Source organism: Syngnathoides biaculeatus, chromosome 13 (assembly GCF_019802595.1).
Source record: "Syngnathoides biaculeatus isolate LvHL_M chromosome 13, ASM1980259v1, whole genome shotgun sequence".
Taxonomy (NCBI): Eukaryota; Metazoa; Chordata; class Actinopteri; order Syngnathiformes; family Syngnathidae; genus Syngnathoides; species Syngnathoides biaculeatus.
In genome coordinates this window covers 21,463,415-21,489,560 of record NC_084652.1, presented here as the reverse complement: position 1 = coordinate 21,489,560, position 26,146 = coordinate 21,463,415, and the positions used below count along the sequence as shown (strand labels likewise).

The 26,146-nt window shown below is 42.0% G+C and overlaps 1 protein-coding gene across 8 annotated transcripts in view; it reads right to left on the bottom strand.

Annotated features, from left to right (window-relative positions):
- The window catches only part of col15a1b (collagen, type XV, alpha 1b), a 112,550-nt gene that overhangs the window by 12,661 nt on the left and 73,743 nt on the right, over nt 1–26,146 (bottom strand). For all 8 annotated transcript variants that reach the window (XR_009797910.1, XM_061840379.1, XM_061840375.1 and 5 more), the window contains 23 exons: nt 25,809–25,862; nt 25,639–25,674; nt 25,369–25,506; nt 25,245–25,304; nt 25,134–25,169; nt 24,982–25,023; nt 24,735–24,797; nt 19,848–19,883; nt 19,652–19,735; nt 16,769–16,834; nt 16,611–16,646; nt 16,300–16,362; nt 16,060–16,149; nt 4,310–4,345; nt 4,053–4,106; nt 3,931–3,987; nt 3,788–3,838; nt 1,783–1,864; nt 1,644–1,669; nt 1,398–1,496; nt 380–524; nt 222–277; nt 12–143 (listed from right to left, as the gene is read on the bottom strand). Coding sequence is in view for 7 of the 8 variants with exons in the window: in XM_061840379.1 (XP_061696363.1) it covers nt 12–143; nt 222–277; nt 380–524; nt 1,398–1,496; nt 1,644–1,669; nt 1,783–1,864; nt 3,788–3,838; nt 3,931–3,987; nt 4,053–4,106; nt 4,310–4,345; nt 16,060–16,149; nt 16,300–16,362; nt 16,611–16,646; nt 16,769–16,834; nt 19,652–19,735; nt 19,848–19,883; nt 24,735–24,797; nt 24,982–25,023; nt 25,134–25,169; nt 25,245–25,304; nt 25,369–25,506; nt 25,639–25,674; nt 25,809–25,862 (1,542 nt within the window). In the remaining variant the exon portion in view is untranslated. The remainder of the gene's footprint in view (nt 1–11; nt 144–221; nt 278–379; nt 525–1,397; nt 1,497–1,643; nt 1,670–1,782; nt 1,865–3,787; nt 3,839–3,930; nt 3,988–4,052; nt 4,107–4,309; nt 4,346–16,059; nt 16,150–16,299; nt 16,363–16,610; nt 16,647–16,768; nt 16,835–19,651; nt 19,736–19,847; nt 19,884–24,734; nt 24,798–24,981; nt 25,024–25,133; nt 25,170–25,244; nt 25,305–25,368; nt 25,507–25,638; nt 25,675–25,808; nt 25,863–26,146) is intronic.

The following is a 26,146-nucleotide window of genomic DNA, read 5'->3' as shown; positions in this document are numbered from 1 at the left end:
AAAATACACACTTGAACTTTGCGCCATCCGCTGAGGGATCTGATATAAAGCTCTCCGCCGCTCTCAGACACATACGCCAGCGTCCCTTCAGGAGCGCGGTGGGTCTCTTCGGTCAGAGCAGGAATTGTCTTGTAGGTGGTCACCTGAGCACACACATGACACACATCAGTGTGAGAGGAATTGTACACATTTATATGGAAAATTCTTGCCATGTTTCTTACCAGGTTTGAAATTCCTGGAGGGCCAGGAGGACCGGGAGGGCCTGGGACACTGACACCTATTGACAATATATGCACTCATAAGACAACATTAACACAAACCTTCACTTGCTTTTTATTATATTTTGAACTTTTATTTTTTCCTCTATGCCTCGACATACCTGCTCCAAAAGCAGGAAGTGGCCCCGGGGGTCCCGCAGGGCCAGGTGGCCCTCTGGGACCTGGACGCCCAAACCCAGGTGATCCACGTTGCCCCGGAGAACCGGGAGACCCTGGAGGGCCAATGACTGAATCGCCTTTAGGACCCTGAATGAAGATAAATACAATGGTTCCTTTCGATCTGGGTTTTATTCGTTCCGTGACCACAGTCATAACTGAAAATATTCAAGTCATCTTTCTCCATTGAAATGAATGAAAATGGCATTCATCAGTTCCAGCCTCACCCAAATTAAAAAAGTTTTTAATAAGGCAAAATAGTACTCTCCAATACGCCAGTGCACTGTGTTGTATTGTACTAATCATAGTGTAATAACATCCATCCATCCATCCATCCATCCATCCATATCCTCTCAAGGGTCACAGGAGTGCTGGAGCCTATTTCAGCTATCTTCAGGCAGGAAGCGGGTAGACCCCGAACTGGTTGCCAGCCAATCACTGGACACATGGAGACAGACAACAGTTCCACTCACAATCACACCTAGGGGCAATTTAGAGTCTCTAATGAATGCATGTTTTTGGGTTATGGGAGGAAACCAGAGTGCCCGGAGAAAACCCACGTAGGCACGGGGAGAACACGCAAACTCCACACAGACAGGGCCAGGATTTGAAGGTAAATTTCAAATCCCTTTTCATATACTGTGTAAGGTATATATGAGAAGGTATAGTTCTGATAACCAGGAGGTAATAAGTTAAGTGTTGGGTTTGGAGGAGAGGTAGGCCAGGCTGTCATCCACAATGCAATCAGATGTGACAGGAAACTTTGATATCACTCGGGAAGCTCACAAGAAAGAAGAAAATAATAGTATGGTTGTGTGATTGGCTGGCGAGCAGTTCAAGGTGTAGGGTACACCTTCTTGCCCAGAATCAGCTGGGACAGGCTCCAGCTTGCCTGTGACCCGAGTGAGGATAAGCGGTACAAAAAATGGATGGATAATAGTGTGGTTCTTCATAAGAACTCACCACAGGTCCTGCCCGTCCTGGTAATCCTGGAGGACCAGGAGCACCTGAGACACCCTTTTCTCCTTTCTGACCTTTGGATCCCTGCTCACCTTTGGCACCCTGAGTGATTCACAAAGAAAAGACGCAGACAAACAACATTATTAAACAAAAACAGAGATATGCCTAACAGCCTAGCCAAAAAGCTTTGGGCATTTCAAACTCTTTCTTCTGTTGCCTACATTAATTTTCAGATTGATGTATACTCACCACAATTCTATTTGGAAACCCAGGGGCTGACCAATGAAAACATTACATAGATGAAAAGTTGACATCATTGCACAAATAAAATAAAATATCATTCATAAAAAATTGAAAAATGTCTCATTAGAGACGTATTAAATCTTACCAGGTGTCCCTGGCTCTCCAGGTATTCCAACCTCTCCCTTTTCTCCTTTAGCTTTAACAATATTGACCCCATTATTTGAATCCTACAAAAAATGTTAAACAATCATCAGCATTCAAATACAGTAATTGTGACCATGTTTACGTGCATACATGCACACACACACATACGCACACATAAATGGAGCACCCTGTATTGTTAAACATTGCACACTATAAACATTGTTTCTCCTGTTTCACACATCAATTGCATACAAAAGGTGAGGACACCGCTTTGTTATCACGGGTCTTATCAAGTCACAGTGTGTATTTTGGGTGGCGATTTAGTATGACTTTGGTATAAAAGTTTAATTAAAGCTTTTTTGTTGTTCGGCAGTTACCAATTTTGGCTGAAGGCTGTAGCATGTGGTGGCATATGCATAAATGTACTACAGTTGGCCAATAAATGTCTGTCCTTAAAGCAACCTGCAGTATTTTTTCCATATAATCACTGGGTACAACGGCGATTTTACTCTTTCATTATTGTTTTGGGAAGATTCTGTGATCTATCTGACACAATGAGCAGATGTTCTGATTAACCAATGGATTTTACATATTATTGAGTTGAATTGTTGTTTTTTTTTTGTATTTTGGTATGTGACCATTTCCTAAAATGTGTCTGTGAGAGAGCTACTCTTCACTTTGGCCCCACTGTTACCGTCAGAATTCTCTGTCCATGATTGGGCATCAAGGTTTCGTCACCCTTTGTGAAGTCATCAAGTGAGTCCTATGTCAGACTCCACAGAGGCATTATCATGGAGAAGATAAAATGTAAGCACAGCTGCAGTATTAGCACTATTCTGACTTGGACGACAGGGGCAGACAAAGTCACCACGTTGCCAAAAAATGAGCTGTCTTGCTTCATCACATACTCTAGAGTACCTCCGCCACACGTCATCATGGTAATAAAAGGTTAGATACATATGAAGAGGAGACCTTGCACCAAACCCCAGACAGCAAAGTCAATAAAGGTTGAATACCAATCAGAAATTTTCCAGAATATTTTAACAAACTCTTCCTAATAATCCAATTTAGTTGATTGGAATTCACCAAAGATTATTATTTTTAATCAGGACCACAGAGAATAGTTAGGGGAATCTTTCCCACACACCCAACACCACAATAAAAAGGAGTCTCATAAATGCAATAAGGAAGATGAGGTAAAGAAAGGACGGAGGTGGGGGTGACAACATGGGGAGGCCAAAGAGCTGCCATGCTGCTCTATCCACTCCCCAACAGACCGATCGGATGGTCACCTATTTCAAACCGAAATGGACCAATCCGATGGTCTGACTCAGACTTACTCTTCCCTTTTTGCAGTGCGGTCTGGGGCGCACTTGGAACACTGTCTTTAAAAAAAGAGCACGTTATCAGCTTTGAAAATGGAATCATCGCTTGACATGGTTCCACGAAAAATTCAAGTGGAAAGGATCAACTATAATCACATAATGAAGGTGGATCAGTGAGAGTTGATAAAGGTCACAATTCATTAAGATGTAAAGATAAAAAAAAGAACATTTTCAATTTGCTCAAAGCTGTGAAGTAAATGGATAGAACAGACTGGGCTCAAGACCAGCAGTTCTACGGTAAATATTTGTCAATATAGGGACTTCATTGGGAGAGGGTTTGCAGTGTTCAGAATAGATATGGTTACAATTCAGATAGGTATTAATGATTAATAATAAATCATTAATATTAAATAAATAATTAATTCGTATTATTACCCAAGAACACTTAACTCGTATTGAGCAGTAAATAGTTGTGAATAGTCACCAATTCAATCATGAGCATTAAGTGTGAAACGTTAAAAAGATTCTGTGCTTTGAGTCTGCCCCCCCCATTGAACTGGTCACACTGTTCATGAAATAACTGTAAATGACTAGGTTAACACTGGTTTCAAAATGTCTTGCCTTTTTATCTTTACAGTCCAGTCAAGGACAATAAAGAACAATTTCAAAATCAACACTTACTACATTCAATCCAAGAATTCTTCCTGGAGGACCAGGTGGACCAGGTGGTCCCTGAGAATATGACATTGGCACATTCATTTGAACTTTTATACAACTAATATTTTGTAACGATGAACATAAAAACTTTTTTTTTTTAATCTTACTGGTCGGCCAACAGAATCTCCTCTTTCCCCTTTCCTACCAGGCATTCCAGGTCGTCCCTGTCAGAGGAGCAAAATGTTTTTGGGTTTCAAAATTCAACACACATTAGGCATAGATAACTTACAGAACGTCCAGGGAATCCATATTCTCCTTTTTGTCCAGGGGGTCCGTGCGGGCCCTAAAAAAAACAAATGGAGAAACACTAAACGAACAGGAGATGTCTTTGTATCTTCTCTTGAGAAATCGACCGATCCAATCAAGAGGTTTTCGTGGTGTCTTGAAACAAAATAAATGCATACTGTCGAGCATATGGGCCCAAATTTCCAAGATGACAATTTTTTTTTAATTTAATACTAATTGTGTCAATTATGATTAACTTACAATGGGTCCTGCAGGTCCAGGCAATCCACGAGCACCCTATCAAAAAGAAAATATACTATATTGTGGAAAAAACACATTTATTTGGCTCTCACATTCTTTCATTATTTGTGAGATCAATACATACATCCTTTTACAATTAAAGAGAGGGGTCACTTTACTGAGTGGGGCCGTGTAACACTAAATGATAATATATTCCATGAGTACAGTATCTGCTCTCTCTTTTATTGAGGTCATGAGGCAAATGGTCTCTTGGTTGATAAGTCACTGATGGTGTAGTGGTACACACGCCTGACTTGGGTGCGAGCAGCGTGGGCTCCATTCCTGCTCAGTGATGGTGTCGATGACTGACTGGGGACCAGTTCAGGGTGTTTTGCATGAAGCTAGCTGGGATAGGCTCCAGCTTTCCCTTGATGCTTGTGAGGATGAGCAGTTTGGCTCATGGATGGATGGATCTTGGTTGTTGAGCACAAAATCCTTAGAAGCAACGTAAGCAATGTTTTTAGGCAGCACAGAGGACCTTTGGAGGAGCAAGACCAAGCGACAGGTACACAAATACATAAGAATAAAAAACATCAGAGGGTCGCTCTTGGGGGCCTGAGTCAGCAATTTTGTTTACATCTTATAAAGAAAGGCTATTCCTTTGAGGACAACGATATAAAAAAAATGGTGCAGAGAGGAAAAGTGTTTGGAAATTAGTTATAAGGATTAATCAAGAATTAATAATTAAAGATTTATGTAAAACTAAAATAAACACTAAGCAGAAAATTAGGTTTACACCATCACCGATCTCTTACTTGCAAATTGGCTGAACATCTTTACGCTAAAGATTCTGTGATTGCCATGTCTCCAAAACGTGTCTGTAAGCTTTGATGCTGCCATTGACGTGAAAATTTCAACAGATGTTGATGTATTCCATACATAGAGTACAGGCAAAGACAGTACAACAAAAAAGCTGAGAAACTAATAAGGCAACTCATATGTGGCGTAACTAGTCATACGCACAGCTTTGATGTGATTTTGGCCCTTTCCTCCACACAAGTTTTGATATCTTTAAGGTTCCGTGGGGTTTATCGACCTGGAGTTTCATCTTTCCATTCGGCATTCAGCAAAGGAACTTTGATGGGCAGATGGTGGTGGACTTTGCAAAAAGGATGGAATTAGCAGTGGTGAACACTTATTTCCAGAAGAGACAGGAACATAGAGTGACCTACAAGAGCGGAGGTAGAAGCTTGCAGGTGGATTATATTTTATGCAGACAATGTAATCTGAAGGAGGTTACTGACTGGAAGGGAGTGGTGGGCGAGTGTAGCTCGACAGCATAGGATGGTGGTGCGTAGGATGACTCTGGTAGCGAGTAGGAAGATTAAGAAGACAAAGGTAGAGCACAGAATGATATGGTGGAAGTTGAGAAAGGAAGAATATTGTGCGGCCTTCCGGAAAGAGGTGAGACAGGCTCTCGATGGACAACCGAAGCTCCCGGAAGACTGGACGACGACAGCCAAGGTGATCAGAGAGACAGGCAGGAGAGTACTTGGTGTGTCATCTGGTAGGAAAGGGGAGAAGGAGACTTGGTGGTGGAACCCCATAATACAGGGAGTCATACAAGGAAAGAGATTAGCGAAGAAGAAGTGGGATACTGAGAGGACTGAGGAGAGGCGAAAGGAGTACATCGAGATGCGACGTAGGGCAAAGGTAGAGGTGGCAAAGGCTAAACAAGAGGCATATGACGACATGTACACCAGGTTGGATACGAAAGAGGGAAAAAAGGATCTCTACAGGTTGGCAAGACAGAGAAATAGTGATGGGAAGGATGTACAGCAAGTAAAGGTGATTAAGGATAGCGATGGAAATATGCTGACTGGTGCCAGTAATGTGCTAAATAGATGGAAAGAGTACTTTGAGAAGTTAATGAATAAAGAGAATGGGAAAGAAGGTAGAGTTGAAGAGGCAAGCGTGAATGACCGGGAAATGGCAATGATTAGTAAGGGGGAAGTTAGAAAGGCATTGAACAGAATGAAAAATGGAAAGACATTTGGTCCTGATGACATACCTTTGTAGGTATGGAAGCAATTTGGAGAGGTGGCTGTGGAGTTTTTGACCAACTTATTCAATAGAATACTAGTGGGAGAGAAGATCCCAGAAGAATGGAGGAGACGTGTGATAGTCCCCATTTTTAAGAACAAAAACAATGTTCAGTGCTATGGAAACGATAGCGGAATAAAGATGATGATCCACACAATGAAGTTATGTGAAAGAGTAGTGGAGGTTAGACTCAGGACAGAAGTACGTATCTCTGACCAACATTATGGTTTGATGCCTCGAAAGAGTACCACAGATGCATTATTTGCCTTGAGGATGCTCGTGGAAAGGTACAGAGAAGGTCAGAAGGAGCTACATTGTGTCTTTGTGGACCTAGAGAAAACCTATGACAGACTACCGAGAGAGAAACTGTGGTACTGCATGCGCAAGTCTGGTGTGGCAGAGAAATATGTTAGAATAGTACAGGATATGTATGAGGGCAGCAGAACAGCGGTGAGATGTGCCGTAGATGTGTCAGAAGAAATTAAGGTGGAGGTGGGACTGCATCAGGGAGCCGCGCTGAGCCCCTTCCTGTTTGCAGTCATAATGGATAGGCTGACAGATGAGGTTAGACTGGAATCCCCTTGGACCATGATGTTCGCAGATGATATTGTGATCTGCAGTGAAACCAGGGACTAGGCAGAGCAACAATTAGAAAAGTGGAGGTACGCATTGGAAAGGAGAGGAATGAAGATTAGCCGAAGTAAAACAGAATATGTGCGTGAATGAAAGGGGTGGTGAGGGAAGAGTGAAGCTCCAGGGAGAAGAGATAGCAAAGGTGGATGACTTCAAATACTTGGGGTCAACAATAGAGAGCAATGTTGAGTATGGTAAGGAAGTGAAGAAACGGGTCCAAGCGGGATGGAACAGTTGGCGGAAGGTGTCTGGTGTTCTATGTGACAGAAGAGTCTCTGCTAGAATGAAGGCCAAAGTTTATAAGACAGTGGTGAGGCCGGCCATGAGATACGGATTAGAGACAGTGACACTGAAAAAACAACAGGAAGCAGAACTGGAGGTAGCAGAAATGAAGATGCTGAGGTTCTCGCTTGGTGTGAACAGGATGGATAGGATTAGAAATTAGCTCATTAGAGGGACAGCCAAAGTTGGATGTTTTGTAGACAATGTTAGAGAGAGCAGACTTCGATGCCGGAGCTGCCAGGCAAAAGAACGAAAGGAAGACCAAAGAAAAGGTTGATGGATATTGTGAGGGAGGACCTGGGTGGGTTTTAGAGAGGAGGAAGCACGAGATAAGCTTAGATGGAAAAAGATGACACGGGACAAGCTGAAAAAAAAAAGAAGTTTCATCTTTCCATATATTTGGAATTGGATTCAATTGGATGAGCCATTCTAGCAGCTTTATTTTTTTCTTTGAAACCAATTGAGAATTTCCTTGGCAGTATATTTTGGATCATTATCCTGCTGAAATGTCCACCATCATTTCATTCATCATCATCCCACTAGATGGCAGGAAATTGTTCTCAAAAATGTCTCTGCCCCTCCTTAATAAAGTACTTTAACAGTACCAGTCTACCTCTCACTCGTGTAGATTGCGGACGCTTTTTTTCTTGCTTTGCCTCCATCTTGATGTTTTTCTTGATGATAAGCTCGTTTTATTTCTTTTTCTTGCTGATAACCTAGTTTTATTTCTTCTAAAAAAAATTAGAAGCACCTACTGCTGAATACTTTTTAAACCCGTGGGACTGTACTTTTTTCCCCTTTTTTGAAGATAACTTGTTGCCATATTCCAATATTTTCGGATTCCCTCTCATCCTATGTGAGCATGGCCTGCTAATAAGCACATTGCCTGGTGTTAGGAAGGAGACCAGCTGTTGAGATGCCTTCCTTTTCCACTGATGACCATCGCGGACTACTGCCTAGGATATCAATACTGCAAATGAAAATCCACCGTCTTGAGTTGTATGTGGATGTTAATGGACAGTCGGGGGATGAAACAAATCTACGGATGTCTCAAAATGTTAATCAGAAGTGGGCAAAGAGATAGGCACTTAGCTCAACAATGAGGACAGATGTGGACTGTGGAAACAGTAATGGATCATCCAGCACTATTCCTGAAATTTACTGGGAGGAAAACCCAAAGATTTGAGACATTTAAAAAGGAGGATGCAACACCAGGAGATTATCATGGAATGCGGCTGGGCTGCATTGTGGGCTGCCTCAACCCTGAGTGAGCGGCCATGGAGGGTCATCACAGCAAAGAGCAAGAAAAAAGAATGTGAGTCAATGCAAAGCATTAACATCAGACTTAAAAATTGATTTGAGCCACTTTTACGAGACCCTGGCCAAGAATGTTCATCCCCACTATCACTGAAAGGTATGAAAAAATTGAGACCCCAAATAATGATAGTTGGTGATGGAGCCATCAAGGCTGTGAAACGCTTTTACAGTGAGTAGAACACCCAAATACTGTGTTTTATTAATGACATGGTGTCTGATATCGTTCAAAAAATTGTGGAGATAACTAATCAGCACCTAACTGTAAAATTTGTCAATATACACACATGGGCCCTGGATGTTCTCAAGCATCAATCAGAGGTACTGAAGCGAGCTTTCATTAATCTCCTAACAAAAGTGCAATGTTTGGATTCTGAAGTTTCTACAGTGAAGAAAACAAACGTTTGAACACCCTGCTATGTTGCAAGTTTTCCTACTTTAAAATCATGAAGGGGTCTGAAATTTTCATCGTAAGTGCATGCTCACTGTGAGAGAGATAATCTAAAAAGAAAAATCCAAAAATCACAATGTAATTTTTTTTAACAATTTATTTGCGTGATACAGCTGCAAATAGGCAATTGAACAAATTTGCAAATTTGCAATTACAGAGGTCAAACGTTTCCTGTAGTTTTTCACCAGGTTTGCACATACCGCAGGAGGGATTTTGGCCCAATCCTCCACACAGATCCTCTATAGATCAGACAGATTTCTGGGCTGGAGTTTCACATGGAGTTTCACCTCCCTCCAACGATTTTCTATTGAGTTTAGGTCTGGAGACTGGCTAGGCCACGCCAGAACCTTGATATGCTTCTTACAGAGCCACTCCTTGGTTTTCTTGGCTGTGTGCTTCAGGTCATTGTCATGTTGAAAGACCCAGCCACGACTCATCTTCAATGCTCTGACTGAGGGAAAGAGGTTGTTCCCCAAAATCTCACAATATATGGCCGCAGTCATCCTGTCCCATAATGCGAAAAAACACCCCCAAAGCATGACGTTACCACCCCCATCCTTCACATTAGGGATGGTGTTCTTGGGATGGAACTCAGCATTCGTCTTCCTCCAAATACTGTTCGTGGAATTATGACCAAAAAGTTCCCTTTTTGTCTCATCTGACCACAAAACCTTCTCCCATGACTCCTCTGTATCATCCAAATGGTCATTGGCAAATTTAAGAAGGGCCTTGTCATGTGCTGGTTTAAGCAGGGGAACCTTCCGTGCTATGCATGATTTCAAACCATGACGTTTTAGTGCATTACCAACAGTCACCTTGGAAACGGTGGTCCCAGCTCTTTTCAGGTCATTGATCAAGTCCTGTCATGTAGTCCTAGGCTGATTCCTCACCTTTCTAAGGATCATTGAGACCCCGTGAGATGATATCTTACATGAGGCTCCACTCTGATTGAGATTGACCGTCATGTTGAGCTTCTTCCATTTTCTAATGATTGCTCCAACAGTGGACCTTTTTTCACCAAGTTGCTTGGCAATTTCTCGGTAGCCCTTTCCAGCCGTGTGGAGTTGTAGAATTTTGTCTCTGGTGTCTTTGGACAGCTCTTTGGTCTGGCAATGTTACAAGTTTGAGTCTTACTGATTGTATGGGGTGGACAGGTATCTTCATGTAGCTAACGACCTCACACAGGTGCATCTGATTCAGGATAATACATGGAGTGGAGGTGGACGTTTAAAGGCGGACTAACAGGTCTTTGAGGGTCAGAATTCTAGCTGATCGACAGGTGTTCAAATACTTATTTGCAGCTGTATCACACAAATAAATCATTTAAAAAATCATACATTGTGATTTCTGGATTTTTCTTTTTAGATTATCACTCTCACAGTGGACATGGGTCGAAGACAAAGAAGAGGAGGAAACCGGATCCAGCGTCAGAATAAAAAGAGGAATCCACAGAGCCTACAACTGAGTGTAGGGACTTTGAATGTTGGGACTATGACAGGAAAAGCTCAGGAGTTGGTTGACATGATGATTAGGAGAAAGGTTGATATTCTGTGCATCCAAGAGAGCAGGTGGAAAGGTAGTAAGACTAGAAGTTTGGGAGCAGGGTTTAAGTTATTCTACCACGGAGTAGATGGGAAGAGAAATGGAGTAGGGGTTATTTTAAAGGAAGAGCTGGCTAAGAATGTCTTGGAGGTGAAAAGAGTATCAGATCGAGTGATGAGACTAAAATTTGAAATTGAGGGTGTTATGTATAATGTGGTTAGCGGCTATGCACCACAGGTAGGATGTGACCTAGAGTTGAAAAAGAAATTCTGGAAGGAACTAGATGAAGTAGTTCTGAGCATCCCAGACGGCGAGAGAGTTGTGATTGGTGCAGATTGTAATGGACATATTGGTAAAGGAAACAGGGGCGATGAAGAAGTGATGGGTAAGTACGGCATCCAGGAAAGGAACTTTGAAGGGCAGATGGTGGTGGACTTTGCAAAAAGGATGGAGATGGCTGTAGTGAACACTTATTTCCAGAAGAGGGAGGAACATATAGTGACCTACAAGAGCGGAGGTAGAACCACGCAGGTAGATTATATTTTGTGGCAGACGATGTAATCTGAAGGAGGTTACTGACTGTAAAGTAGTGGTAGGGGAGAGTGTAGCTCAACAGCATAGGATGGTAGTATGTAGGATGATTCTGGTGGTGGGTAGGAAGATTAAGAAGACAAAGGTAGAGCAGAGAACCATGTGGTGGAAGCTGAGAAAGGAAGAATGTTGTGCGGCCTTCCGGAAAGAGGTGAGACAGGCTCTCGATGGACAACCGAAGCTCCCGGAAGACTGGACGACGACAGCCAAGGTGATCAGAGAGACAGGCAGGAGAGTACTTGGTGTGTCATCTGGTAGGAAAGGGGAGAAGGAGACTTGGTGGTGGAACCCCATAATACAGGGAGTCATACAAGGAAAGAGATTAGCGAAGAAGAAGTGGGATACTGAGAGGACTGAGGAGAGGCGAAAGGAGTACATCGAGATGCGACGTAGGGCAAAGGTAGAGGTGGCAAAGGCTAAACAAGAGGCATATGAAGACATGTACACCAGGTTGGACACAAAAGAAGGAGAAAAGGATCTCTTCAGGTTGGCCAGACAGAGGGATAGAGATGGGAAGGATGTGCAGAAGGTTAGGGTGATTAAGGATAGAGATGGAAATGTGTTGACTGGTGCCGGTAGTGTGCTAAATAGATGGAAAGAATACTTTGAGAAGTTGATGAATGAAGAAAATGAGAGAGAAGGAAGAGTTGAAGAGGCAAGAGTGATGGACCAGGAAGTGGAAATGATTACTAAGGGGGAAGTCAGAAAGGCACTACTAAGGATGAAAAATGGAAAAGCAGTTGGTCCTGATGACATACCGATAGAGGTATGGAAGCAATTTGGAGAGATGGCTGTGGAGTTTTTGACCAACTTATTCAACAGAATACTAGCGGGCGAAAAGATGCCTGAAGAATGGAGGAAAAGTGTTCTAGTTCCCATTTTTAAGAACAAAGGGGATGTTCAGAGCTGTGGGAACTATAGAGGAATAAAGTTGATGAGCCACACAATGAAGTTATGGGAAAGAGTAGTGGAGGCTAGACTCAGGACAGAAGTAAGTATCTGCGAGCAACAGTATGGTTTCATGCCTAGAAAGAGTACCACAGATGCATTATTTGCCTTGAGGATGCTCGTGGAAAAGTACAGAGAAGGTCAGAAGGAGCTATATTGTGTCTTTGTGGATCTAGAGAAAGCCTATGACAGAGTACCAAGAGAGGAACTGTGGTACTGCATGCGTAAGTCTGGTGTGGCAGAGAAGTATGTTAAAATAGTACAGGACATGTATGATGGTAGCAGAACAATGGTGAGGTGTGCCTTAGGTGTGACAGAGGAATTTAAGGTGGAGGTGGGACTGCATCAGGGATCAGCTCTGAGCCCCTTCCTGTTTGCAGTGGTAATGGATAGGCTGACAGATGAGGTTAGACTGGAATCCCCTTGGACCATGATGTTCGCAGATGATATTGTGATATGCAGTGAAAGCAGGGAGCATGCAGAGGAACAATTAGAAAGATGGAGACATGCACTGGAAAGGAGAGGAATGAAGATTAGCCGAAGTAAAACACAATATATGTGCGTGAATGAGAAAAGTGGAGGGGGAAGAGTGAGGCTACAGGGAGAAGAGATAGCGAGGGTGGACGACTTCAAATACTTGGGGTCAACAATACAGAGCAATGGAGAGTGTGGTCAGGAAGTGAAGAAACGGGTCCAAGCAGGTTGGAACAGCTGGCGAAAGGTGTCTGGTGTGTTATGTGACAGAAGAGTGTCTGCTAGGATGAAGGGCAAAGTTTACAAAACAGTGGTGAGGCCGGCCATGATGTACGGATTAGAGACGGTGGCACTGAAGCAACAACAGGAAGCAGAACTGGAGGTAGCAGAAATGAAGATGTTGAGGTTCTCGCTCGGAGTGAGCAGGGTGGATAGGATTAGAAATGAGCTCATTAGACGGACAGCCAAAGTTGGATGTTTTGCTGACAAGGTTCGAGAGAGCAGACTTCGATGGTTTGGACATGTTCAGAGGCGAGAGAGTGAGTATATTGGTGGAAGGGTGTTGCGGATGGAGCTGCCAGGCAAAAGAGCGAGAGGAAGACCAAAGAGAAGGTTTATGGATGTGGTTTAGGGAAGACATGAGGGCAGTTGGGGTTAGAGAGGAAGATGCAGGAGATAGGCTAAGATGGCAAAAGATGACACGCTGTGGCGACCCCTAACGGGACAAGCCGAAAGGAAAAGAAGACTCTCACAGTGGACATGCACCTACGATGAAAATTTCAGACGCCTCCATGATTTCTAAGTGAGAGTACTTGCAATATAGCAGAGTGTTCAAGTACTTATTTTCTTCACTGTATCAGCGGACCTCTCCCACTTGTATCATTTGGAGATGAATGTTTCTCAAGGCTCCGTCAATTTAATGATTGGTAAAGCCAAGTGCGTACTTCAGTATCAGTCAGTTTCATTGACAATTACTGCCTTTTTTGGGAGCGCGTGCAACTTTACAAGGTAGACTGTTTCCGTCTGTATAGACAAGGGGTTAAGTTATTGACTGCCAACATTTTTAACTGTGTGTGTCATTCACCAGCCCAAAAAGAAAATAGTGGAAAGGCTAACAAAACTCAAGGACAAAAGGATGCAGTTGTTCCCAAACAATCGGAGGAACAAGAGATAAGGCAACACAAAGTCCAGATAGACTCATTTGGGTCATCAAAACAATCGGAGGAGCAATGACAAATGAGATGAGCCATCACTTTCAATCTCCCACACCTCTCCCTGCCACATTGGAGCCAAGCCCAACACAAAACCCAATCTCTACTAGCCTGAATGCAATGATAGGTCTGAGGGATAGGGTGAAGACTATTGTCAATGTTGCAGTCCAGCCCATACCGTACCAAGATCTTCCTCCCATCCCCCCTCGGCTGAAACCACCGTCCACTAAAATGCGAATGGCCCCTCCTACACCCTTGAAAAATCTCATCTGCAAATCTGACTGATATCTGCTGAGTCTTTACCAAAATAATTCAGACCCCTGTGATGATCAGGCATTTTCAACCCTGGAATTATATGGGACAGAAAGTTTGTCAGAGATATGGCACAAAAAAACAGTAGAACTACAAAGTTAGCGAGGATAAAATGTGAATCTTCCAAATTATTGTCTTCAGCTATCTCTGCGAGGCTAGCTCTTTTTAATATCAGGTCACTGGGTAACAAATCAAAGTTGATTAATGACATCATTGCTACCTACGATGTGGATTTATTATTAAATGAAATTTTATATGAGGCAACACCAGTACATTTTTATTTTATGAACAAGTGTTGAATCGGGAAAAAAGGAGGTGGTATTGCAGTTTTGCTGTTTTTAATTGTTTTATTTTTCATTTCTGTTTTAAATGTTTTATTTCTTTGTATTCCAATGCTTTTAATCATGTAAAGGACATTGAGTTACCTTTTCTATGAAATGTGCTATACAGTGCAAAAGAATTTGCTTTGCCTTGCTTACCATTTGCTGTAAAGCAGTCCCACACCGTCATATTCCCACCTCCGAACTGTTGGTATGGTGTTTTTAGGGTGAGGTGACGTGTCGTGCCATCCAAATGTGGAGTGCATAATGGCATCCAAATAGTTAAATTTTGCTTTCATCTAATCAGACTATATTATTCCAATATTTAACTAGCTTGTCCAAATGAAGTTCAGCAAACTTTAAACGAGCTTTTATATGCTTTTTTGAGCAGTATTTTTAAGATCTCCATAGGTGCTCAATGGCTCTTGGACAACTGTTGTAATCATTCGTTACCCTCTGTCAGAAATTTTGCGAGGAGCACCTGGTCATGGAAAATTTATGGTCGTATGATTGGCTGATACAGCTGCTGTACATGTATTTTAGAATATTTGTATAATGATATTTTATTCTCATTTTCATCATGTCACTTTTCTCCTTTTTTGAAATGGCTCGGCAGCAGTGGGTTGGTGCCCTAGTGCCCTCTATTGACCAGCCGCCACTGCAACATGATCAACAAAGAAATAGAGGCCAGCCGTCTCACCTTTGCGGCAACGTGTACAGTGTGAAGTGCTACCGAAACATTTTGGTTTTCGTTAGTCCAAATGTATCATGATATGTTAGCAAGATCTAATAAGGATCTCTTCCCTCAGCCTCTAATTACTTGAATAAGAGTAAGAAAGAATCCAGTGAAAAAAGTACTCAAGCACTGAGTAACTCGTGAGTTACTTCTGATTTTTTTTTTTAAATCAGAGTGTTGTACTTGCTTTTGGCTTGTCCCGTTAGGGGTTGCCACAGCGTGTCATCTCAGATGAACGCTCATTTTAGTTTGGCACAGTTTTTACACCAGATGCTCTTCCTGATGCAATCCCACTTGGAGAGTGGAGGCCCCAGTGAGAAATGAACTCACAACCCATGGTTTACAAAACCAATGCTCTAACCACTGAGCTATGGCCCCCCCCCCTTTTTTTTTTTAAATCAGAGTATTGGTGAACAATATCTCTTAATTAAAACTGAATACAAATCATAAAATAAAATCTTTGTAAAATAACAAATTAAGGCAAATTCAGCTCCAAGAAATGACCCTCCTGTTCTATATTGTTCCGAGTGCTATTGATGGCAACCAGTTCATGGTGGACCCCGCCTCCTGCGCAAAGTTAGCTGGGATAGGCTCCAGCACTCCCACGACTCTTGTGAGGATAAGCAGCTCAGATCGTGGCTGGATGGATATATTGTTTCTACTTGTTAAACAGCACAATGCTGTAAACTAACCAAGCAGATTACTAAAAACAGGTACAAGGCTTCAATACATATAAAAAGTATACACAAAACTGTTCAATATCCAGATTTTGTGAAAACACCCACACCCACACATATATATATATATATATATATATATATATGTATATATACTGTAAAGGGTTGAAGGACAACCTTGACGCCTCTGGGCCCATGGGGGCCTCTTGGTGCAGCTAAATGTGATCCATCTGCAGCAATAGTCACACCTGGCTCTCCCTTTGCTCCCTGTTAAGAGAGAAAATAGACACCATATTTGTCCCATTCTTAAATTCTCGTTGTCAATACGATTACACACCTTTGAAGTATTTTATGTATTTATTCATTTTGCATGTAGCAATATATTTTGTTATTGCAATACACAGTCTGTTCTCTCACCTTGAGCCCTGATGGACCCTGGATTCCTGGAGGGCCCACATCTCCTTTTGGTCCTCTGGGGCCCTGGAGATGAAATTTGAGAAGAAGTAATCTTTCATTGTTTCAAAGTATTAGGATAATATCCTACAGCTATGAAGCAGAGACGAAGATAATATTCACAGCTATTGGTGAATTTGACCTGTTCTAGAAGGTCAATGACAGCACAAACAATTGTTTTTTTTTTTTTATATAATATACTGTAGCAATCCATAAATATGATGCACATTTTTCTTCCTACAATAAAGTGAACATGTCTCTGAAAAATATCTTACAGGAAATCCAGCTTTACCAGGCAAGCCCTCGGGTCCCTGTTGCATGCAATATAACACACACAAACAACCACAATTGCATGCATCAGTTTGGAGAAGTAAGCATGAAACAAGAAATGTATTCCCTTTGCATTTATATATTGCATGTATTTACAACTTACCATGGGCCCTGGTGGTCCTCTGATCTCTGTGAAATTGAATATATTCTCTGTGACATTGAGGAGCAACTGCAGACAGAATATAGTACACACAAGAAAAGTTATTTTGCTTCAGGTCCCCAAAGCAACTTAAACAGAAGGCTCTGGCCAGCCTGATTGTAATTCAATAAATCCTGCTGAATTTTGACTGAATGTTGTGAATACTCGACGTGGGACAATCCTGGGGACGACTTCAGTGGACTAAAATCATCCGTGTAATCTTAGTACCCAAATTGGAGTCGTATCGTTTGCATTGAAGTCGCTCGGCCTAAATTAGATTAGCCCATGTCGCTAAAAACAAAACGCGTCTGTATTCTAATATTTAACTGAGCTGAACTAATATTTAACATCAAACGTTAGTACTTACACGCCCGGCAAAACCTATGTTTCGTTTACAACCGGGACCGTGAGTACTTAGTAGGAGGTTGGGCAAGTGGAAACGTCAACGTAAACTTACTTATAGGCCCAGACCATCTTAGCTTAGCTGGCTAACAACGAGACATATTTGCAATCAAACCGTGCTGTTGAAGAAACATCGAACGTGAGTAACTTCATAACTTGTACGACGAGGACCGTGAGGATTTATAGGAAATTTAACAAGTCTTATCTTAGTACATCTTAGTATCCAAATTCCTGCCGTATCGTTCCCATTGAAGGTGCTCGGCCAAAGTTAACCTAGCGCGATAACAACATTACCTATGTAGAGTATACAACAAGGACCAAACATTGAATGTGGACTCAACCTTCAACTACTAGAGTTAGGGCCATTGTGGTTTGAATTTCTTCCATCCACATATCCTTTAAATTGCCATATCCTTTATATTTTTCACAGATAGTATGTGATTTGTGTACCTGATGTGCTGACTGTGTTTATTTGATTGCTTTTATCCAACTTTAACTTTAATATAGATTAGGTAGTATGTGAATTATGTATGTTATGTGCTGACTTTGTTTATTTGATTGCTTGTTTTAACTATCTGCAGCTTGAAGGGGGGCACAATTACTGTGCGTCCTGCAGGCCGGTCCCAAGCGCAGATAAATGCAGAGGGTTGCGGCAGGAAGGGCATCCGGCGTAAAACTGTGCCAAACATATATGAGTGCTCATCAAACAAACTCCATAAGGGATAGGCCGTGGCCCAGGCTAACTACGTCTGCCTCTTAATCTGCAAGGCGTAGGTAGAAATTAAGATAATGTAGATCAAAGGCAAAAAAAAGGTGGAAAGCTACTTGGTCAGCAGAAGAAGAAGAGGTATGCACAGAACCTACACTTGTGTGTAGAGACTTTGAATGTTGGGACTTTGACAGGAAAATTTCAGCAGTTAGTTGACAATGATGATTAGGAGAAAGGTTGATATATTGTGCATCCAAGAGAGCAAGTGGAAAGGGAGTAAGGCTAGAAGCTTAGGAGCAGGGTTTAAATTATTTTACCATGAAGTAGATGTGAAGAGAAATGGAGTAGGGGTTATTTTAAAGGAAGAGTTAGCTAAGAATGTCTTGGCGGTGAAAAGAGTATCAGATCGAGTGATGAGGCTGAAACTTGAAATTGAGGGTGTTGTGTATAATGTGATTAGCGGCTATGCCCCACAGGTAGGATATGACCTCGAGTTTAAAGAGAAATTCTGGAAGGAACTAGATGAAGTTGTCCTGAGCATCCCAGACACAGAGAGAGTTGTGATTGGTGCAGATTTCAATGGACATGTTGACGAAGGAAACTGGGGCGATGAAGAAGTGATATAGGTAAGTACGGCATTCAGCCAAGAAACTTTGAGGGTCAAATGGTGGTGGACTTTGCAAAAAGGATGGAAAAGCTGTAGTGAACACTTTTTTTCAAGAAGAGGCAGAACCAAAGCGTGACCTACAAGAATGGAGGTAGAAGCACGTAGGTGGATTACATTTTCTGCAGACGATGTCATCTGAAGGAGGTAACTGATTGTAAGGTACTGGTGGAGTAGAGTGTAGCTCGACAACATAGGATGTTAGTGTGTAGGATGACTCAGGTAGCGGCCAGAAAAATTAACAAGACAAAGGTAGACAGAGAATCAGGTGGTGGAAGTTGAGAAAGGAAGACTGTTGTGTGGCCTTTCGGAAAGAGGTGAGACAGGCTCTAGATGGAGTGTGTTCAGAGGCGAAAGAGTGAGTATATTGGTAGAAGGGTGTTGAGGTCCATCCTCTAAGGATGGATCTGCCAGGCAAAAGAGCAAGAGGAAGACCAAAGAAAAGGTTGATGGATGAGAGAGGACATGAGAACAGTGGGTGTTAGAGAGGAAGATGCACGAGATAGGTTTTGATGGAAAAAGATGACATGCTGTGATGACCCCTAACGGGACAAGCTGACAGGAAACGAAAAAGAAGAAGAAGAAAAGTTATTTAATTCCATTTAATTGGATGCAGATTGGCCCAGACATGGTCATTGGTCACTGGACTGAAAAGTAGGTGATCAATTTTGATAAACAAATGTTTTATTTTTCAACAGAAGCCATTTAGTTTGGCTCAAATATGTAGTTATTCATATGTTGGTGTTTCAAATTACAAGTATGTCATCTTCTGACAGGGAACACTGTTCTTAGGTGGTCAATAAAATATCGGATACAGTATTTGAATTGAGCAATGAATTGTACTAGCAAATGAGAGGATGTGAATCGGCCTCATAGTAATACTCCAGCTTCCTCCCGTAGTTGAAAAACATGTGTCTGATTAATACTGTAGAAGATTCTGAATTGCCTGAGCATGCTTCTCTGCCTTTATGGGTCCTACCTCTTATTTGTGATCCCTCTACGATATACAGTCTCTTTCCTCATCTACGATAGGTGGAATAAAAAGAATATGGATGGAGAAACATGTGCATACATCTGTGAGATTAATGACGGGTCCAGGAGGTCCGGGAGGCCCAGGTGGTCCTGCGATGTGAAGACCATCAGCACCACGATCACCCTTGCAGGACGCAGAGACTACTGTTTATTTAGGTGTATAGACTGGTTAGGTCAGAAAAAAATGAAATGCAATTTTGTAGTCGGAAATAAGGCACCCAAGTGATGAATCATACCTTTTCTCCTGGTCTACCCTTTTCTCCTTTCACCCCCTGTGTAAAAAGAAAAGAGTTAGTACAACTTGTTCCAGAATGAACAATTGTGGTAGAATAAATTGCGTATTTAGATGAACATGGCTAGGTTAGCTAACTGAGATCAATACCATGAATCCAAAGTGAAAAAGAGCAACTGATAATTGCCATTATAAGAATCATGTCAAAGGAGTGGTGAAGTCTTCATTAATGTGAGCTATTGTCAGCTTTGACAAACCTAATTGACAAACAACAAGTTTTGAGCAAGCTGTGGCTCAATAGGTAGAGTGGGTTGTCCACTGACCTTTCAAATCCCGGCTACGACTACCTGCATGTCGAAGTGTCCTTGGGCAAGAGACTGAACCCTAATTTGCGACCAGTGGTCCTGGCATTGACTTGCATGGGAGCAGTTGCTCATTTTTGCATGAATGGGTCATTGTGAGGTTTTGTCAAGTGCTTTGGACCCTGTGATGGTGTGAATAAAGTACTAGATACTGGAAGTGCAGTCCATTTACCAGTTACCAAATACTTCCAAGATAGATTTAATTACAGTACATGTAGTCACAATATAGTGGAACCTCTAGAATATGTACAGTATGCATCTAAAGTCAGATAAAACTTTAAATGTTGAATTTCCATGCATGATATCACATACGACTAACTCTCAATACAGTGGACTTATGCACACTCGTGGATTCACCCATCTATGCATTTTTGTCCACCCTAAGTTGTTTTCCAAATTTGTTTTGATTTTTTTTTTCTTTTGTTTTTGATTAAACTTTTTTTTTTTTTGGGGGGGGGGGGGCAACCCCAAAAATACAGATTGGCAGTTTATCCCTTCATAAGCAAGAATTTTTTTTTTTTCCATCCAAAATCCATCTATCCATCCATTTTCTGAACCACTTATCCCACAAGGGTCGCGGGAGTGGTCGAGCCAATCCCAACCAGACTCACAATCACACCTACGGGCAATTGAGAGTCTTCATTGAATGCATGTTTTTGGGATGTGGGAGGAAACCGGAGTGCCCGAAGAAAACCCACGCAGGCACTGGGAGAACATGCAAACTCCACACAGGTGGGCCCGGATTTGAACCCTGTTCTCAGAACTGTGAGGCCAACGCCCTACAGCTGCACCAACGTGCCACCTATATATATCCTCACAAAGGTCACGGGCGTGCTGCAGCCTATCCCAGCTATCTTCAGGCAGGGTACACCCTGAACTGGTTGGTAACCTGATTGTGAGTGCGAGTGGTATTAGAGCTGGCATCGGGAACCTTTTAGACTGAGAGAGCCATAAAGGCCAAATATTTTAAAATGTAATTTTGAAAAAGCCATACAGTATTTTAAAAACTATGTACAGGAGAATTTGGCATTTATGTAAGACTAACACTTTTAGAGTACAATAAGTCTCTGAATTCTTTTAAATAACATTATGATATGATGATGCAGCTAACCAATGATGACAAAAGTACTGATAATTAGTGCGACTTGTGGTGCTTCATATGTCGTGAGATTAAGCTTCATGCATACGTTGAGACTTCCATCCGCTTATCGTGAACATAATTCAATGTGATTTGCCGTCATGATGGTACAATGGTGAACGGTTCTTGCCGACAAAGGCATGTAGTTTATTTGTTTGATTATCTTGTTTTCATGCGAAGTTTGCAAAATGTTTATTGGCAACATCAAGCTTTGGCATTCTCCCCATCTGTGAATGTAGACACACAGCAGAACCCTCCCTCTCCACAAAGGCTGTCCTCTTGAAAACTTCGGTGGTACTCATAATTTTTTCTTTGAGCGACCTTTGTCAAAAGCATTTCCATAATTACGTAGTTGTTCGGACACGATCGGCGTTCGACCCGAAACCTATGGACATCGACGGCCACACTAAACTATGGCAACCCCACTAGGAAAAACTGTCTTTGCTTCATTTGCGTTGCCTGCCACCCCAAACTATGGCAACCCTACTAGGACAAACCTTCTCTGCACGACAGAAATCACATGTACAGTATGTTGTTATGAGGACTCTCCGAGCCATATGCAAGCACCAAAAGAGCCAGGTGTGGCTCGCGGGCCATAGGTTCCCGACCACTGCATTAGAGAGATCTTGTTGTTTAAAACTGTCAGTCAGGGAAGGGTACAAAAACAAAACTTCATATACAAGTAAGTATTGTATATTCCATGGAACATGATACATACAGAGATACAGATGTCCCAGACTAACTGAATCGCGTAGTAGTGTAAGCCATCGGTGCTACAACAAAGTATTAGTGAAGGGTGTGGATATTTACTTTTATTTATCTATTTATTTGTTTATTTTGGCTGCTTTATAAGATTTTCTTCCAGTGACTTGTTCAGGATACATATTACATTATGAGAGAAAAAAAATTATTTACATTATTATACATCACAAAATGCTGGCATTTGAACAGGGGTGTGTACACTTTTTATATCCACTGTGTCAAGAGTGAAACAGCTTCTTGTTTTCAGTTTCTTTATACTACCTTTTACACTTGTATATATGAGTTCTTAACAAATGTTGCATAAATGATTGCCTGCATTCTTAAAGGAAGACTTTGTCGAAACTAATAGGAATGGGAGCACGAACAGAAACATCTCTAAATTGGAAAAGTATTATCGAAATTCCTCTCTCACTCAGACATTCATATGAGCCGGGCTGGAAAACTGACAGCCAATCAGCGTTGTATGCACGCATTGCCGTAAATAGTAACCAGGAAGTGTTGTGTGCTTACACATATATATCCATCCATCCATTTTCTTAGCCGCATGGTGGTTGCAGGAATGCTGCAGCCAATCCCAGCTCTCGACGGGAAGGAGCCACGTTTACACACACGCAGACACGGGGAGAACTTGCAAACTCCAGACAGGGAGATCTGGGATTGAACAGCTGCGCCACCGTGCCGCCTCATAAAGTATGTTGTTGCTTATACAGTACCGGCACAAGAGGCTATAGCCAGTAATTGTTAGATGCGTGCAAATTTACCTGCACGAGAGGCTATAGCTAAGGGGCTAAGAGCCAGTAATTGACCCCTCCGTACAGGGCACTTAACCACGCCTCCTGAAGTTACGTCACCCCACGTCTGCTAACTTCAGACAAACGAGCAAAAATGGCGACGCAGCAAGAAAAGACTAGAGCGAAACTGTCCGATTTACCACCTGATTTCTCACTCCCATTCTTAGCTAACAGTGAAATATCGTTGAAAAGCAGACAGCAGGGCTTCAAGTATTTCAGCGAGGGGTATTTCAATGGTATTTACATGCATATCGATATATCGGCGGAGAAACCATTGATATTAGCACGAGATCTTTCCGGAGACAGAGGAAGACCGAGAAGCCACATAATATAATATATTATAACCCAAAGACGAATTCGTCATTGACAGTTTCCTATTTTCGTGTTACATATCACACTTGTGTGCAGAATCTGTATGTGTATCTGTATAGCCGTTTGTGAACCGCCGTATGAAGGAAAAGAAGGCGAGGCTTGATTTACGAGTTGTTTCTCTCGTTTTCTTTGTGTAACGTCACGCGCTCCCCTCAATAATTATTCTTGAATTAGTGCCGAACCTACGTAAGTCCCGACCGAGTACGACAATCACTATTTTATAGTGTCCTCAAACATCCTTCCTTCAGTCTTGGTGTCTCGGTGCACGTCGAAGGCTTTTAAGACTCGCTAGTCCGGTTTAGCTTAGCTCGGGAGCCGCCGAACAGAGACACGTTTGTGCAGTCAGATCATCGCAAAATATCGCTCAACACAGATCAAGTGTCTGTCAATCATTCACACGTAGCTCTGTTATGGAAGCGAAGAACTGCTAATTCATTTATATGAGACATGTATTGAAAATCAAATATACGGCATACCTTTGTGCAAACATATCTGTTCCGGTTGATTTTAGATGGATTCAGTTGATCATACGATCTTCCACGAAGTTTGATCCATCAAAGACATTTTTCGTACTCGGTCTTCTGTTCCGGTTGATATTAGATGGATTCAGTTGATGATGCGGTCTTCCACAAAGTTTGATCCAGACATTTTTCGTACTGGGTCTTCGATTTTGGAAAGGGTACGAATTGAACTCCACCAACTAGCCTTTCAGGATACCTGTCGTCACTATTACAAAGTCCGTGACTACACCTCTTAAACATATCTATTGTTAAAGAACCCAAATACGCGATAAAACGCTACAAAAGCTATACTGAACCATGCAACGTTGTCTGAGGGAATGGCGGGTGCAAAAAGGGGCGTGGTTTATGCAGATCACTTGCCTCTGATTGGTCAGTGACGCGTATGACGCAATTTCTACGGCGGGGTCAATTGTTAGATGCGTGCAAATTTACCTGGCAGAAGAACGAGCCTCAACTGTGACAGCCACAGCTTTATCCTGTCAGGTTAACCCCACGGGAGGTTACAGAAGGAGGAATTTGGGTGTGTTTTCTCAGTTTTGTTGCACAACACATCGCCATCTTGGCTTAGCTACAACGAATGGTCTGTAATGCTAACCACCGGCAATGTCAAGGGGCAAGGTCAAAGATGTGTCTTCCGTGTTTGGCTGTGAAAGCTGGCACAAAGCCAGATTTTGCTTGGATTTCAAAAATGCTCTTTAGTTTCAATTTTTTTTCAATTAATATACAAAATATATGTAATAATAATATCACTTCACATTGGAGGGTTTATTGTACATGTTAATTTTCGGGAGAGTCTTCCTTTAATGTGTATCTTGTCTTTGATTGTGGAATGAAGGCTATTATTATTCAATCTATCTTAAATACAAACAACAATAAACATAGTTTGACTTTGGAGGTTCCATTGTACTAACAGATGATTTTAATTGTTGTCTCCTATATAATTACCCTGGGACCCGGTCGTCCAGCGGGGCCCTGCAAACCGACTGTTCCTGGGTCACCTCTTTCACCCTACAATAAAATAATGGAGGGAACCGAATGAATAACTGTAATCATAAAAAAGGCTATCACTACCTTCAGTTCAATATACCAGCATGAATATTGGTAAAACAAATATATAAATATGTTCTTATTACTAATTTGGGAAATAAGAAAAACAGTCATAATGTGAGGGATTGTGAGGAAAGAATTGTACCTTGATGGAGAGCCCCGGTGGACCTGGGGCTCCATCATCACCCTAGAAAAGACGTTACAGAGAACAGAAATATTTATACCACGATGCCAGCTCATAACTGCTTGACACCTGCAAATACATAATACAGTAATACTGTATGTGAATCATACAACCTTGGGGCCTTCTGGACCAGGAAGACCAGGTGCACCCTAAACAATGGAATGGACATTCATAACAAAACACAGCACAAACTTTACTAGACTAGACTAGAAAATGACACTGACCGGTGGGCCTGGGACTCTCGTGCCACTGAGCACGTCACTCTTGCCAGATCCCTCCATATACTGAAAATAAAGTCAGATGTTTTGTAACACAGTGAAATTGAAAAAAAAAAAGGGAGGTCATCACCTCAACAAAGAATTTGGTTCCTGCAGGACTGGGGGGACCAGGGGGTCCTGGTGGACCCGGTGGGCCTCTTTTTCCTGGTGGACCACTAGGGCCTTGAGGTCCCTGAGACCCTGCATTGCCTGTAGATCCACATTCACCCTGTGGAGTTAAAGAAGAATGCAAACATGCTTTACCTGCCAACTTAACAATAACTTGTCACTTTTTAAACTGAAATTTAAACTCAAAAATGGTCTACAGCTTTACTACGGTACATGGAATAAGCATGATTACCTTTGGTCCAGGTGACCCAGGTAAACCTCTGTCACCCTATAGATTTAATGGAAAAGGGCAAAAAAAGTATACAGTAGTTGCATAAATGTCCCAAAACTATCAGAAATGCATACTGGGTGGCTGGGGGCTTTATTAAGGCAGTTTACGAACTACGAATTTTTTTTTTGTACCTTTTCTCCCACAGCTCCAGGGAGTCCCGGGGCCCCATCTTTTCCTGCTAGACCCTAATCAAACAAACACAGACTGAAATGGGCAGCAAAAAAGACAAAATGAAATTAGAAAGAGCGTGACATGCTATTAAGCAGTTTAGCAAACCCTGTTTGCCATTCGCATATGGGGCCAAATCCAAACGTGACTGTTTAAAGGAATACTCAGCTTCCCGGGGATGACATGATGCTTATCAACATTGCCCACCAGAAACGAGCTGTTTCATGAAACACTTGAACAAAGACAGTGGAGTTTATCGTCATACAGTAATGCTGTATACTACACTCTCGAGTCTACCCAC